The sequence below is a fragment of the Andrographis paniculata genome, unplaced genomic scaffold (genome assembly GCF_009805555.1).
Source record: "Andrographis paniculata isolate CXL003 unplaced genomic scaffold, ASM980555v1 Contig78END, whole genome shotgun sequence".
Classification (NCBI taxonomy): domain Eukaryota; kingdom Viridiplantae; phylum Streptophyta; class Magnoliopsida; order Lamiales; family Acanthaceae; genus Andrographis; species Andrographis paniculata.
In genome coordinates, this window is record NW_026137615.1 from 4,508,621 (window position 1) to 4,524,247 (window position 15,627).

General features: G+C 33.8%; 2 protein-coding genes across 4 annotated transcripts; both read right to left on the bottom strand.

Annotated features, from left to right (window-relative positions):
* Nucleotides 1-1,550: 1,550 nt before the first annotated feature.
* LOC127239947 (phosphatidate phosphatase PAH1-like) lies at nt 1,551-8,432 on the bottom strand. Its single transcript, XM_051258335.1, has 10 exons — nt 6,161-8,432; nt 5,497-6,074; nt 5,277-5,350; nt 4,872-4,956; nt 2,761-2,847; nt 2,520-2,592; nt 2,337-2,380; nt 2,131-2,259; nt 1,968-2,066; nt 1,551-1,881 (listed from the first exon to the last, which is right to left on the bottom strand). The coding sequence occupies exons 1-10, from the start codon at nt 8,430-8,432 to the stop codon at nt 1,822-1,824; spliced, it is 3,501 nt and encodes a 1,166-aa protein (XP_051114292.1). The 3' UTR covers nt 1,551-1,821.
* A 2-nt stretch (nt 8,433-8,434) lies between these two features.
* LOC127239950 (uncharacterized) lies at nt 8,435-12,631 on the bottom strand. Of its 3 annotated transcripts, none has more exons than XM_051258343.1 (5): nt 12,513-12,631; nt 10,687-11,162; nt 10,442-10,590; nt 8,961-9,107; nt 8,435-8,582 (listed from the first exon to the last, which is right to left on the bottom strand). In XM_051258343.1, the coding sequence occupies exons 2-5, from the start codon at nt 11,128-11,130 to the stop codon at nt 8,537-8,539; spliced, it is 786 nt and encodes a 261-aa protein (XP_051114300.1). In that variant the 5' UTR covers nt 11,131-11,162; nt 12,513-12,631; the 3' UTR covers nt 8,435-8,536. The 3 variants fall into 3 exon arrangements, with proteins under 3 accessions (XP_051114300.1, XP_051114301.1, XP_051114298.1); XM_051258344.1 differs by having other exon boundaries at nt 10,442-10,584; nt 12,477-12,628; XM_051258341.1 differs by having other exon boundaries at nt 12,477-12,628.
* Between the last annotated feature and the right edge of the window lie 2,996 nt (nt 12,632-15,627).

Genomic DNA, 15,627 nt, shown 5'->3' on the forward strand with positions numbered 1-15,627 from the left:
AAGACTCGTCATCAATAAAGACTTGTTATCCTCAACACGGCGGTTCATTACATCCGAGGTTGTCGGAGCGGTTAATGTCCTATTCTCAACTAACGTCGCGTAACACGAACGCGACGCCAATTTTACGAGTAAGGATTTGAGATAAGCCCTCGAGGCGCTCGTTTTGCGAACGAGTACCAGCCTCGCTTTCTTGATCCAAGAAGTCGCTACAAATCGATTCGAATCTATCGACGGAATTTTAGAGATGTCGTCGAGGCAAGGGGGCGACCACCGATGAGGAATATCGACGACGGGGGCAACGTCATCGACGTCGTCACTCGCAGTTGCGAATGTAATGGTATAGTAATGTTCTTCTTCGACGAGCTCGATCGAATTGGGTCGTCGAGAGGCGAGTTTCCCCTCGTTAAAAAGGTTGTATCGGCGGGACAAAGAGGGTTCGTCCCGATCGAGCGTGAAGGACGTTTGGAACTCGAATTCGATGGAAGAACGGCGACGACGACGATGGCGACGGAGAGATTGGGATGAGTAGGTGTTAGATGGGGTGTGGGGTGGTGAAGAGGGGGTGAAGATTATGTCTATGTAAGATTGATCATCTTGGTTTGATGTAGTAAAAATGGATGAGGCCATATGTTGTTTGTAATAGTTATTATTGTAAAGAAAGAAGACAGAGGGAGCATGCATGTATTGTTGGGGTGTGGTCTTCTTTATATAAGAAGCCAAATGTACTATTAATTAATTAATAACATTTTTTAAGAAAATATATAGAATAATACATTGTGTAATAGTAGGAATAAAGTAGAAATGACTAAAATAATCTTATTAGTATGTGTGATATAAAGGTAATGACAATTGTGTAATATATTGTAAGTTGTAAGGTATTAGTAACGTTAGATAGATAGTACGATTACTAAAAAAAATAAATGAATACTTTGTTATGAGGACTAAAATAAAAAAATAGATAGATAGATAGTACGGTTACTAAAAAAGTAAATAAATACTTTGTTATGGGGACTAAAATAGAAAAATAGATATTTTGTTATGGGACAGGAGAAGTATTTATTTTTATTTATGATAGTGTTATATTAAAAACTTTATATCAACTACTATTACATTTGACATTTAATTTAATCATAGCAAATATTTAATACTTTCTTAGTTGTGTGTGTGTTCGGAATTTAAATAGTAAAAATTTTGATTTTTTACCCACAAAATAAATATAATTGGCTGGCTGATGGAGTATTTTATTATTTTAAAAAAATTTCAAAAATATAGTTAAAAATAAGTGAATAATGAAATCTAGTTAAAATTCAGGAGTCCCTAACGGTTCCCCCACCTTCAAACAACAATAATAAAAATAATTCACTTTTAAGTAATTGGAGTGGTTATGTAGCTAATTTTGTCATGTTCAATAGAAAAGTGTAAAAATATACATTAACACTAAAAGTATAAACAAACTGAATCATAAATTTCTCAAACAAAATAAATGAGAATGGAATGAAATAAATGAATGAATGTCCAGAAAGAATTTTGTAAGAATGATGCAGAGCATATTTCATCATCAAAAACTGCTTTATTCACCAGAGAACTTCTAACTTCTTCATAAGGCATCAATGGCGTACAACATGATTAGATTACAGGAATGGTTTTCTACATTTGCCAAAAATTCAATGTTCTCTACTGTACTTACTGATACGCAATATAGCCGGAGGAAGAAAGGCGACAAAAAATTCATTGAACGTACGTACGGGGAGCAGGAGAAGAAGAATACCGGTGGCGCAAAAATCTGCCCAGTATCTCCGGGCCTGAGCTAAAGCTTCTTTTCTACAAGTTGTCGATGTCGGGCAACGGCATTTTCCAGTAATTCCACGAGTTATAATCTTCCTGCGAAGATGAAACAAAACGAGTATGAGCGAGTAGTTATAATTTCTGGTTTCGATATCATCGTATGATTGTAGCGATTATCAGACCTGTTCGAGCAGTTCCGTTGGTGGGAACATGTCGTGTACGAGTGTGTGCAACGAAGTGTATGATTTCACATCAATTCGGTTGTTTATCGCCACTTCTCCCTGAGAAAAAAATTACGAGTGTCATTGAAAGTTTTTGGATTCAAATATATGAAAGACAATGTACCTTGGGGTTAATTATAAAGATTTTGCCCTTGGGGATCCCAATCTTCCGGTAACTGAGCTCGTCAGTGTCCCTGTTTCCAAATCCGGCGTAGAATGGATTGTGATCTGGAGGGAATAGTGCCTTGATGTCCTGCAAAAATGGGACTCACATGAGCATCATGAGCGAGAGATGATCGACCAGTGAGGGATTAAGTTTCGAATATTTACCTCTAAACAGGCAATCTTGAATTCATGAGGCGCTCTTCTTATTACTGCCATCACGAAAAGATTTCATAATGTTCTAATTAAGTTTAGAATGAGAGTTCTATATCATAACAAGTCGTTGGATAGATGTTCTAATATTGGATATTTGTTTGGATAAGTAAGAAGTAGAAATGAAACTGAAAGCACCTTCTCTGTACAAGGATGGAAACAAGCCGTCTGGGGAAATAACAACAGGTCCGATCGGTAAGCTCTTCCCATCCTGCAAGGTTGTAAGAAAATTTGGAGCTGAAGTAATACATTCAGGAAATCGCACAAGAGAAAAGCAGAAGCATACAATAATCTTGGTGATTTTTAACCAGATGTCGATCAGAATTACAAGGTAAAGTAAAGCAGATTCCAGTAAAATTTGATAGTCCAAGAAAAATACCTGCTTCAGGTTGAACAAGAAGCTTTTGGTTAAATTGGATTGAACGATTGCGCGTGCACTCAAAAATAGGAGCTGGTATCCATTCTCCTGTAGCAGAAAAGCAAGGATATGACGACTGTAGAAATCAAGATATTGCATTCAAATTAATTAAAACTTTCATAATAAGCTAAAAAATGAAAACTTCCAGGTTCCATTGCCAGTCTCACAGCCCTCCCATAACATAGGTGTAACAGATAGACCTTCGAGAGACTTTAATGCTAATATCAAGTTAAAGAGCTATTCCATTTTGTCAAATACAAGAATTTCTGCAGGGTTTGCTAGTGCATCTTCAAATCACATACTAAAGTATTCTCAAAATTTTGTTACAGTTTCCCAAAAATCTTTCAACAGAGCAGCTTGACATATAGTCAAATTCTAGAAAATAAAGATACCTAACACAGGCATACTCAGGATGATTTAAGAGATCTTTATCCAGTGTCAAATGGAACTAAATAGGAACACATACAAACTTGTAAAATATGATAATTTGCAGAATTCATTGAATGAACATTTGTGTGGATGATGATGTTCATGGGTTACTAGTAAGACCACTACACTTGATATAAAAATCTAAATTCTCTGCGTAACATACGACCCTATTAGTTATTTTGTACAGCAAAATTTATGTGCACACCTTCCAATTTTAATGCAGCATCAGAGAAATCGAATAATTTAGCTAATAGAACTCAAGATTAGCACAAAACTACTAACTTGCAAAGCATCCTCAGAATAAATACATTTACTAATATTTATGTGCAACATATCTTATTCACTGCAAGTACTCAAAATTTCTTATGATGAGAAACTTAAGTCATTAGAAGTATCATAGAGGATCCACTACTCTTGCCACAAGAACCGAAGACAAGGAGCTGAGCCCAGAAGTCTCAACAAACAGAAGCACCTACTTTTTTTCGAACAATAGAGATTATGGATGACCAAGCATGGAGCCAAGACAATCGTTTTAAGCAATAAAGGACAGTAAGAGCTCGTCCCATGTGATGGCATCTCAATCAGAAGTTTCAGAAATTGGATATTGACCTTTGGTCAAAATATATTGTTTTGTCAATTTTTTAATTCAACACAGAAATAAGAATCCGTTTATGCTCAGTCGGTTTGTGCAACTGAAGGTTTCCTTCACTCCCTTACAACAAATTTCCATACTTCAACAAGTTTTCAATCTCTGTCTGCTCTAATGATTGTTGAGTTCCTTCAACAAACCCACATATCACCCCAAATATTTCGACTCCTGATAAGATTTCAGCAGTATCATTTTGGTTTCTAGAATTGACAGTTTTTAATATACAGCAAAGTTCCGGGATAACCTCTTATATTCAACAAAAATTTCTTCATTTATCTGATATATCTTCATAGTGCGATTATAAAACTCCCAATTGATAGCCCAGCTATAACTCACTCACACTTTACCTAAATTCCCATCACTGTTGGATATCTATAACCAATGGAATTAATCATCTAACAACCTAATCTTAAGCCAGCTTCATGCTTCACCAAATTCCCACTCTATCGAGTACACCTTCTAACCAACAAACCTTGTTTGAACAGACAATTCACCTTGTCTGACAGAACCTCTTGATGACAACCAATATTGATCAAGCTTTATATAATCTTATTCATCATCTTCCACCACCAAAATTTTTCCTGACTAGGTCCTAAGTTTCTAATTATCTATTCTTACAAATGATTCTTATCTCTATATAATTTTTATCCAACTTAATTTTAAGTCTTAAATTGCACGAGGGTTTTCATTTATATAGCAACCCTTAGTTAACTTATGCAATTGTAGCCACTTTCACGAACAACATTTCTTTTAGATTTTGAGATTGATTCTTGGAACTTGTATTCGTCAAACACTGTGAGTAATACCTTGCACCCTGTATTAGATCATTCAAGAGTGATTCCCAATAATTTAATTGCATTTAAAAAAATCTCATTCTGTGGTGTGGAAATCCTACTCACTTATGTCAGGTATGGGCAGAGGCAAAATAAGTAGCATAAGTCCAGAAGCGATACAATGCCTTTAGGCCAAGGAAACAACATATATTAGTAAGTACCTTTATTGCAGAGAAAAGACGAGCTATCCCTGAATGTGTCCAGTCTTTTCCAACCAGAGGCATGAACTGACCAAGAACATCAGACCTAAAAACAAGAATACAAAACTGTAATGCATCCATCAAAATGTGAGATAGATCTCTGTCCAACTTATGCAGTTTTATCAAATCTCAGAAGCATGGTAATGAGCCAAAAACCACAATAACATTTCAGGATTAGGGTCAGCAGCAATGCATCCAGCCAAATGTCAAATGCTAGATACAGAATTTTGCATCATGAATAACAAGTTACAACACAATATTACTAAGAAATTTGTCTTCAAAATAATAACAATAATAATAATAATAATAATACTAATACAGCTTGCATTGTGCCGTAAAAATTTAAGTCAGTTATGAGAATCTTACTTGGTAATTGTGCCATCCACGTCAGAAATTACAATTCGTGTGTTCCACTTCCACAGGTATATATGAGCTTCAACCTGGTGCAGTAAGGTGTGGTACAATATGAAGGCTTGCAAAATTCCCATAAAATCATTATTTATATCTATATCGATGCACAGAGGCAGACAGTAGATGGATAGATAGAAACATGGACAGATATGTTGATTGTGTATAAATTACCAACCTTTTGGGACCCAAGAACTCTAGTCGAGAACACAAAGTTTATCATATTCTGTCCCTCTTTCAGATTCAAAGATACAATCTCCTCAGTTGTGGGAACATTGGTTCTTATGATTTGTTTTCGAGGAGAATCAGTGAATGCACGGGCAGTGGGAGTTGAAAGTGAAAATTGGCTATTTGATTCAGAGTTGGGTTCAGCTAATACTACCACATTAGACGAGTTATTCTGGCCTTTCTCAGGTGTCTTCACCCTCCTAAATGTCGACCAGAGACTCCATCCCCGTGATGGTGCTGGATTACCTTCCTTGGTTTTTTGTGTCTCCTGTTCTACCGGAATTACATCATGTGGATCAACTGATAGATCTGGACCACAATCTGTCTTACAAAGAATGACACGTTCAGCCTTACTCCATGGTACATACTGCCCATTTATTCTAACAATTAGGCTCGCATTCTTCACAATCGATTTGGCTGCAAGTTTAAATTCTTCCAATGGTATACGGTTTGCTTCAAAGGCTTCTTGTGCTGCATTTAAACCCATCCCAGCAGACAGCAAGTGCCCGCAGAGAGACAGGTCTAATCCTGTAACAAATAGTGTTAGGTAGAGCAGCATAAAATAAACAAAGGAAGGCTACAAATTTTATGCTATAGAAAAATGGCACTCTTACTTGTAAGTACATCTGAATTGATATCTTTAAGCAAATCACCATTTTCAGGTTCTGCAAGTTCACTGTTGCCAGCTTCAGGTTCTGCATGTTCATTTTCACCATTTTCAGGTTTTGTGTGTTCATCTTCACCAGTTTGAGGTTCTGCGCATTCATTTTCACCATTTTCAGGTTCTGTGTGGTCATCTTCACCAGTTTGAGGTTCTGCGCATTCATTTTCACCATTTTCAGGTTCTGCGTGTTCAACTTCACCAGTTTGAGCTTCTGGGCGTTCATTTTCATCACTTTTGGGTTCTCCATGTTCATTTTCACCATTTTCAAGTTCTGGGTGTTCATCTTCATCAGTTGGAGCTTCAGTGCGTTCATTTTCACCATTTTCCAGTTCTGCATGTTCACCTTCACCAATTTTAGATTCTGGGCATTCATTTTCACCATTTTCAGGTTCTCCATGTTCATCTTCACCAGTTTGAGGTTCTCCGTGTTTATTTTCACCATTTTCAGGTTCTGCTTGTTCATTTTCACCACTTTCAGGTTCTGCGTGTCCATCTTCAGGTTCTGGCTGTTCATTTTCACCACTTTCAGGTACTGCATGTCCATCTTCAGGTTCTGGTTGTTCATTTTCACAACTTTCAGGTACTGCATGTCCATCTTCAGGTTCTGGTTGTTCATTTTCACCACTTTTAGGTTCTGCGTGTCCATCTTCAGGTTCTGGTTGTTCATTTTCACCACTTTCAGGTACTGCGTGTCCATCTTCAGGTTCTGCTTGTTCACTTTCACCACTTTCAGGTTCTGTGTGTCCATCTTCACCAGTGTGAGGTTCTGCGTGTTCATTTTCACCATTTTCAGGTTCTGCGTGTTCGTTTTTGCCATTTTCAGGTTCTGAGTGTTCAGTTTCACCATTTTCATCTGAAAAACAACTCTCCCCATTGTTGTGCATACTTCTGTCTGACACATCTCCTTCCACTTGTTGCGGCGGGTCCTCATCATTGCCAACAGATTGAACAGGGGCATTATCAGAACCATCACGTTCCATATCAGAAGCAGTTCTTGCATCACTTGTAGCTTCAACCACTGGTGAAGAGACGCCGAGGAGGTTTCCAGAATCCTTGGGGGACAATTCGTCATTATCTCTCAATGTTTCAAGATTCTCCCCTTCAGTTTTATCCGTTGAAGGGCTTAAATGAGAGTTCTCTTTCGATTCATCTATGGCCTCGGGACTATTCACTGAAGCATCCACATTTTCCTGGTTGTCAATTGGGGGCTGCTCCTCCAAATTTTCAAGCTCCAAGCAAGTCCTGACAATGTCACTATTGTGTTCGGCACAAGGCCCTTTATCCTGATCATCTAACACCTTGGCATCTTGCCCATCACACGTATGCTCGCCATCATCACCTACAGATGGTTCTAAGTCATGTGCAGAAGATAGAGTCTCAGAGTTCCCCTCGCAATTGCTTTCAGTCGTAACTTCAGACTCATTCAAACAGTCACCACCATCTTCAGCTATGGTATACTTTTCAGTCCCTTCATCAGGGCTTGCATTCAATTGCAGGGAACTGAATTCTTCGTCGTCATCTTTCCTCCCAGACGATGATAGAGGTGCTGTAAGTATATGCCCATCCACACTTACCAAAACGACCTCTGAATTTGAATCCTGTGATTCTATTGCATGTTGGACATCCTCTATATTTGTTTCATATGCACTACTTGAACCCCCAAAATCAGAATATTCAAGTGACGACCCCTCCAAAGAAGATCTTTCATCATCTTGCATCTCATAGTATATCCTCCCACAATCAGAATCAACTCTATCTAACCAGTCCATACCTAGTGTGTGTCGCTCATCCCGCACCTCTACATCATCATTTGTAAAGTCAGGTGCATCTTGATTAAGAATGTCGCTTTCCTGAAGACAACTGTCACTCGTACTGCAACCATTGTTATTATCCTCCCTTCTCTCTTCGAGCATTTCCAGCTCCTTTTTAAAACCATCCTGTCCTGGATCTACTTCTCTAATAAAATAAGCTTCACCAGAATTATCGAGATACATGTTAAAATTGGCTTCGACACCATTAACTTCCATTCGCACAATCTTCTCTGCCCCTTTAAGGACACCTTGAAATTTACCAAATCTTACATACCAAGGTGTGCTCTTAAAAGTTCCATCACTCTGCTCAACAACTATGATGTCCACTGCACCACCAAACGGATGAAACGGCGTGGCAACCGAGAACACACCTTGAGTGATCAAACTGCCTACTTTACCCACCACATTCATTTCTTTAACCCACAAATCTCCAGCAGCAAAAGTTAATCATAAAAACATATATTCACAATTCGATATTCGATATCGAAATCAATATCAACCCAAATACATTTCACTTATAGATTCAAACTCTTGCTTTCCCTCAGGTGCAGTTGAGGAAGTCTGCATTCATAAAATCAATCACACATAATAACCACAACTGATCATCAATATCTTCAGCATATTTTACTTTGCCAAGAAATACTTTGTTTCAATAATCCAAACACCTAACACACAATCACACATTCTCAAGTTACCATCACTTCAAATATAATTGAGGAACAATTAAGAACCCTAAGAACGTGATTCCACACCATACATCACTATTTATTTTTTTCTTAAAATAAATAAACCCAAAACAATCAATGCAACACAGGAAAAATTGACAATCACATTTTCACAAATTATACTAGCATATCGGAAACAAGGAGATTTTCTATATAATAATAATAATAAATTGAAACTCGCGGTCCAAAGATTGACGATGTAATTGAAACATACAGGCGAAAAAAGGATTCAATCGTCGAATTCTTTCCGCAAGAAGATTCCCGGAATCCAATTTCCCCAGAATCACAAAGCGATCGTGGCGAAAATTTTCTTCTACTGGGTTGAATCTTCTCCCTCCTCCACCGCCGATGATTCACGTCGCTTACAAATGTCATTAAATAACAGTCATATTTACAGATTTCTTGAAATTTGGACTGCTCGAGAAATTTTTGGATAAAAAATCAAGTCAGACCCATTAAATTTCCAATTTCTTAAGCAATAAATAGTTAATCCTTAACCGGCCAAATTAAAATAATAATAATAAATAATCCCAGAACAATATTATCTTTATTTAAAATAAATACATAAATATATTGCTCATCAAATTAAAATTTTCTTCTCCAATTCACAAAATTATACTCCCCGTTCTGTAAGTAAATATTCATTTGCTTGAAATATTAGTATTATATTGAAATATAGTAGGAATAAAGTAAAAATAACTAAAATAACCTTACTAATAGGTTTGATACGAAAGTAGTGATATTTGTAAGGATATTTCAGGTAGATAATACAGTTACTTAAAAATAAATAATAATAATAAATACTTTGTTATGGACATACTAAAATAAAAAAATGAATGTTCACGAGGAGGGAGTAATTATAGTGATAAATATAGGAGTATAATTTTTACATCAATTAAGCGAGTAAATTTATTTTTGACTTCCTTAATTAATGTATTAGGTAGGGACTTTGAAGCATCACATCACCAACTAAAAAATTTGTCAAGTTGGTCGAAAAAACAATAAATAAATTTCCATTCGGACACTATTCAATAAAATATGTGCAATGAGAAAGAAATTAAATAAAAGATTATAAGGATAAACATGTTAATTTAAATATTTAATACTCCAAAGATACTATAGCCGCCATAGATTATATATAATTAATTTAATAAAAACTAATAGTAGTATTTTACATAGAAAAGTTAGCTCTATTTTGAATACTTTATTTCATGGAATATCAATTTTTTACCATTTGCAATAAAATTACAAAACTTCCAAACTTTCTTCCTTAACTTATCCTAATATTCAATCATTCCAAAAATAATTTTTTTTTCTCTACAAAAGGTAACTTATTACAAAATTTCTTTATTTTTATCTATCTTCTCATTCTTTAAAAATCATTATTTGTTTATGTAGTAATAAGAAATAAATAAATACATTTTTTTTATTTATTTGTATTATATATTTTCACTAAGCTTTACTATCTAAATAAATAATTAACGTATACTACTTAAATTCCTGTACTTGATAAAATTTATAGAATTGAAATACTTAGCTCCATTACCTCTTGAACTGAACAATCCTTGCATCATAAATTTCTCAAACTACTTTACGATGATAGCTTTATGTACAAAGAAACTAAGATGAAGAAGATCGCCATTGACGCTACCTTTGCAAACCTCAATTCAGACATGTAAGAAAACTGAGCATCACCTGTCAATGCCATTGCTTCCGTATTGCCGCGAGAGGTGACTAACCGATCCATCGGTGCAGATTCGTTCGATCAGATCGAGCTTCTTACACTGAATTCCCAGTGTCTCGGCCTGTAACTTGTCGAGACGCTCCTCCTCGACAACCTGCCGCTGAGCAAAAGAAACAAATCCATCTTACGAAAAAAAAAAACAAATAAAAAATCGTTCGTCAGAGCAATCGAAGAGATGAAAGCGCGCGGGAATTACTTCGAGCACGAAGGAAGCTTCCTTCGAATGTTTAATCACCAGAGCTTTGATTTTTTGGGAAGTTTCGAAATTGGGATCTTTCCGGTGAAGCCACCGGCATTTTATCGTCATTCCGGGTTTCCTTGGACGGTCGTCGAACATCGTCACTTCGGCAGCCTTTGCTCGTACGGGTCGAGGCATCCCGGCGATCATGAAGGGGCAACTTTGCAATCCCTCGACGATTTGCACGGCTTGTTTTCGATTTTCCATCTCTAATAAGACGGCTTGTGGAGCGCCCGACGGTTGCATGAACGGAGGAATGAATTGGACTTCGATCACATTGCCGAACTGATTGAAAGCTGCTTTCATTACGGATTCGGTTACCTTTGGGGAGATGTTGTCGATGTATACGGTCCTTCTTACCTTCTTTATGAATTCGGCGTACTCTTCCTCGTCGGACTCCATGAGTCGTAGTAATGATTTGAAACAAAATAAGCCTAATACGATAATTTTATAATTCAGCACAGTGCTAACAGACAATAAAATATAACTACAAAAATAGTACACAATTTATGTTAACATATTACAAATTCAGCATTGACAACACATAGCAGATTATATAGTTCCACACAACACATGCTATCATTTATTTCAGTACAAGAAATATATTCAAACAGTACAACTATTTATTTATGCTGTGTTAAATAAAAACATGTGTCGTCTTCTTGTTTTATGCGTTGATTTGCTTCAGTCAGCACTGTAATTATATCGTGCAACATATGCATATTGTAAAAGGTTCTAAGGGTTCTCCAAGAATTCTACGCAAATGAACATCAATTTATCAAAAGTACACTTTGATTACTTGTCGGAGATGGCTTACAACTATAAAGGATTATATAGAGAATACACACCCAAAAAAGAAAGGGGTTTCAAATTGATAAAAGATTAACCATCTTTAGGGTATTAAATTTCGAGTTATTGCAAAGGAAAAAGACTAACGAGGTTATGAACATACATAAGTATTCTTACATCGTTGCTACGGCACTATTCATTCTAACTCCTACTGCAATTCTACTTAACATGTTCATCAAAACCACGAGCAAAATGACTAAATTCAATTGTACAACACAACACTACCATAATAAGTGAATCTCATTTTGAAAAATCTTATCGGCTATTGCTATACTACACTTTTGAACATACTTTTGTACATTAACAACGACGGGCATTGCTATATTTTCATTGCTTTGATGGGCGACAGAATAATGATCTAATCAATTAAAACCAAACAACGACGAGCAATTATATCCAGCAAAGGCATTGTAAGCACACAAAGATTTCATTCATGTGGTGAGAAATCAAGATCACCATTTCACCCAAAACTCAAAATCCACAAATCCAAGAAGCTGCAAGTTATTACAACACCTGACAGTGATTTCATTGCATCGAACAACATTTCTGAGTAGATACTCATTGCAAGATTCAAAATATTGTTCCAATAAACCTAAGTTTAAACGAAGAACCAACTGATTCTTGACAAACTAAACACATTGTCTTTTGAATTTTCGACTTCTTTAATGAAGTTTCTTTCGCCGGTATTTAAAATCGATCTTGCATTTACACACGACTACGATTCTTGAATGCAAGAACTGAACAGATTTCGCCAAGATCGTACTCTAAAACACGTCAAGAAATTTAACATATTAAAAACGAGAATTCCGCAAACACTACAGGAACAGGAACAGAGTGTTTAACCGATACATTAGACAATGATTCAATATAGCGCGAAACCCTAATAACAAAGCAGTCACCTGATTTAATAAAATCGACGAAAAGTTGCAGATTACCCAAATCTTTGAACAGTTCTGAGTTGTTTCTTCGAGCAAACAAGTAATTTTGCGAACCGAGCAACAGAGTTTAATGAATAGGGTTTTGATTTGGGGGGAAATTGTAGGAGGAAATTAACTACATTCGATTTTTATTTTATTTTTTTGCAAAAATGAGTGTAGTATTATTAGTAGTAGTAGTAAAATCTAATGGGTTTTTTTGTTTTGCTTTTTTTTTTTTTTTTTTTTTTTTTAATTTTATTTTTTTTATTTCTCTCAAAACTTCTTTTACCTTTCTTATTTTAAAATTAATATCTGATGGTGAAAATGAATGCGCAGAACCTCAAATTGGTGAACATGAACACACAAAACCTGAAAATGGTGATTTGCTTAAATAGTTTGTTACATGTAAGCACTCGAATTCAATTTTGGGTAATCATTTTGCCACCACCGTGTCGCAATAATAAACGAGTTGGGTTATAATCGAAGCTCTCAACTAGACACTATAATTTAATTATAATATATTAATATTAATTAATATTGTTATTATATATATAAAATAATTCTAATTTGATAATTAATTCACATGTTTATATATATATATATATATTAAGTTCAATCTTAAATAATTCAACTTAATTCACTATGCATATTAAGCTAAAGCAGACAAAACTAACATAACACCACAAAACAATTAGTTCGGTAATGTGATCGAAGTCCAATTCATTCCTCCGTTCATGCAACCGCCGGAATTACAGGTAGTCGAGACACTGGGAATTCAGTGTAAGAAGCTCGATCTGATCGAATGAATCTGCACCGATGGATCGGATATTCGACTCTCGCGGTCACACAGGATCAATGGCAATGATAGGCGATGGTCCTTAGTTCTCTCACCTGTCTGAATCGAGGTTTGCAAAGGTAGCATCAATGGCGATCGTCTTCATCTTAGTTTCTTTGTACATAAAGCTATCATCGTAAAGCAGTCTGAGAAATCTATAATGCAAGAACTGTTCAGTTCAAGAATTCTCTACAATAAAAAAATAATATTATATAGTCGTTCAAAATATTTTTTTGGCAGTTTATCGAAAGGAGTCAACAAAAAATTGGGTGGATTCTCGATTTCCTCCAAGGATGTGTTTGCTCGGGGGATTTGGATTTAGGGTTGGGATTTAAATAGTAAAAATTTTAAATTTAAATAGTTGTATGATGTGATATAAATGAGTGTTGATGTGATATTTTGAATGTAAAATTAATTTTTAGTATAATATAAAAAATAAAAATAAGTATTAGATTTGATATTTTTTAGAAAAAAAATTTGGATGAATATCTAGAACTGACTTCCTCAAAAAATGATCTGAAATTTGGGGTTTTCTTGTTTCCTTCCAAAAAATCAGAACAGTGGATGAAAAAAGAGAAGGGGTATGAAAATTATTAAATTATTAATAAGAAAATTGGGTTAAATTTCCGTCTTCCTCAAAAAAATCCGAAACCTCCTCCAAAAGATCCAAAACCATGTTTGCGAAAGTAATAAATCAAAAAACTGAGAAAAATAGGATTACGATAAAAGGAGAAAAAAGAGACAGGAAAGAAATTAAAGAAAGGAAAAATAAAAAATAAAAAGGAAGAAAAAAGACCAAAATATATATATATATATATAAGAAACGAGGCGAAGCAAGGAAAAGGAAAAAATTAAAGGAAATGAATTGAATAAGTTGGTTGAGAAAATATGGTATATGCGTATCACTCTTTTAAGCTACTAGACACACACATATATATATATATATATTTCTACCTAAATTTAATTTAATTAAAATTTTATTTTATTCAAATTTTATCATTATTCAAATAATATATATTTTTTGGAATAACATTAAAATTGATGCTAAAATATTATTGACATTTTTATGTGAAATATTCTATTTGTTCCACTAAACTTGATATTATTTTTATTTCTGTTTATTTCATAATAATTGATATATTTTTATGGGGTAAAACTTATTAAATTAAAATATATTTAACAAATATAAATCAACTTAATTAACTGTCTAACATATAGCATCGTACATACTTACTCAAAACCTCTTTATTTCTATTTTTTTTCAGAGAAATAATAATTTTTATCTACATTTAGAACTCCACATCTTTTATAAAATTAATTTATATTAATTATAAATAAATATTTTTTAGTTTACTTTTTCTTATAAAAAATTTTATTCTCTACAAAATGATATTCATATTAAATGTATTTTTTATTGCAATATAGTTTTTAAAATATTTAAATACATAATTTAATTTTGTTAATCATATATATTAAAATTACTTTAAAAATATCAATATTATTAACTAATTAAATATCATTACCTTAAATATTATGTCTATGTGAAAGATGTGGACTATGTTGTAACAACATAATGAGTATTTTAAAACAAACACACCTACTATATGAGCAGATGAAGTCTAAGTTTAAATTAAATATTTATTTGTATTATTTATTATTAAACAAGATATACCTGTTATTTATATTACTAAAATATATACTTCAAATTTATTATTCAATCATAAATATTAAAATTTATTTATATTTTCAAAATAAAATTGTTTATTACTAAAATATTTCTACTTAACATTATATTTAATATTTTTTTCTATACAAAAAAAAATAAACTTAATAATTTGAATTTTTACTTGACTTTTTTATGATTCATATTTATTTATTTTTTTTTAAAAAAATATCAAATCAAATAATTATTTTTCATTTTTATATCATATTATTATAAACCATTAACCTTTATTTATAACATATCAAATAACTATTCAAATTCAAACTTTTATTATTCAAAAATCCAAACCCACAAACAAACATATTCCGTCGAAAATTACCTAAAGCGCACTCGAAAAATAACGGCTGCAAAAAAAATAAAATCAAAGGTGTGTTGATTCATGGGATTTTTCCAAAAATATAACTATTTATAAAAAAAAAAAAAAAAATTCCCAAAAATATCAAATCAAACATATTTTTTTTTATATATTATACCTCAAATTAATTTTACATTTAAAATATCACATCAGATAACTATTACAATTCAATATTTTTACTATTTAAATTTCAGCTCAAAATTCAAAGTCTTAAACAAAC

Excerpts from the sequence above, each read along its gene's own strand:
- LOC127239947 (XM_051258335.1), bottom strand. The coding sequence starts at position 8,432 with ATGAATGTGGTGGGTAAAGTAGGCAGTTTGATCACTCAAGGTGTGTTC. Across the intron at positions 2,848-4,871 it reads GTCTTTTCTCTGCAATAAAG|GAGAATGGATACCAGCTCCT; the intron begins GTACTTACTAAT and ends TTTCTGCTACAG. Across the intron at positions 1,882-1,967 it reads CAACGGAACTGCTCGAACAG|GAAGATTATAACTCGTGGAA; the intron begins GTCTGATAATCG and ends TCATCTTCGCAG.
- LOC127239950 (XM_051258343.1), bottom strand. The coding sequence starts at position 11,130 with ATGGAGTCCGACGAGGAAGAGTACGCCGAATTCATAAAGAAGGTAAGA. Across the intron at positions 9,108-10,441 it reads GGAAGCAATGGCATTGACAG|CGACGTGAATCATCGGCGGT; the intron begins GTGATGCTCAGT and ends GACATTTGTAAG. Across the intron at positions 8,583-8,960 it reads ATTGAATCCTTTTTTCGCCT|ACTTCCTCAACTGCACCTGA; the intron begins GTATGTTTCAAT and ends TTATGAATGCAG.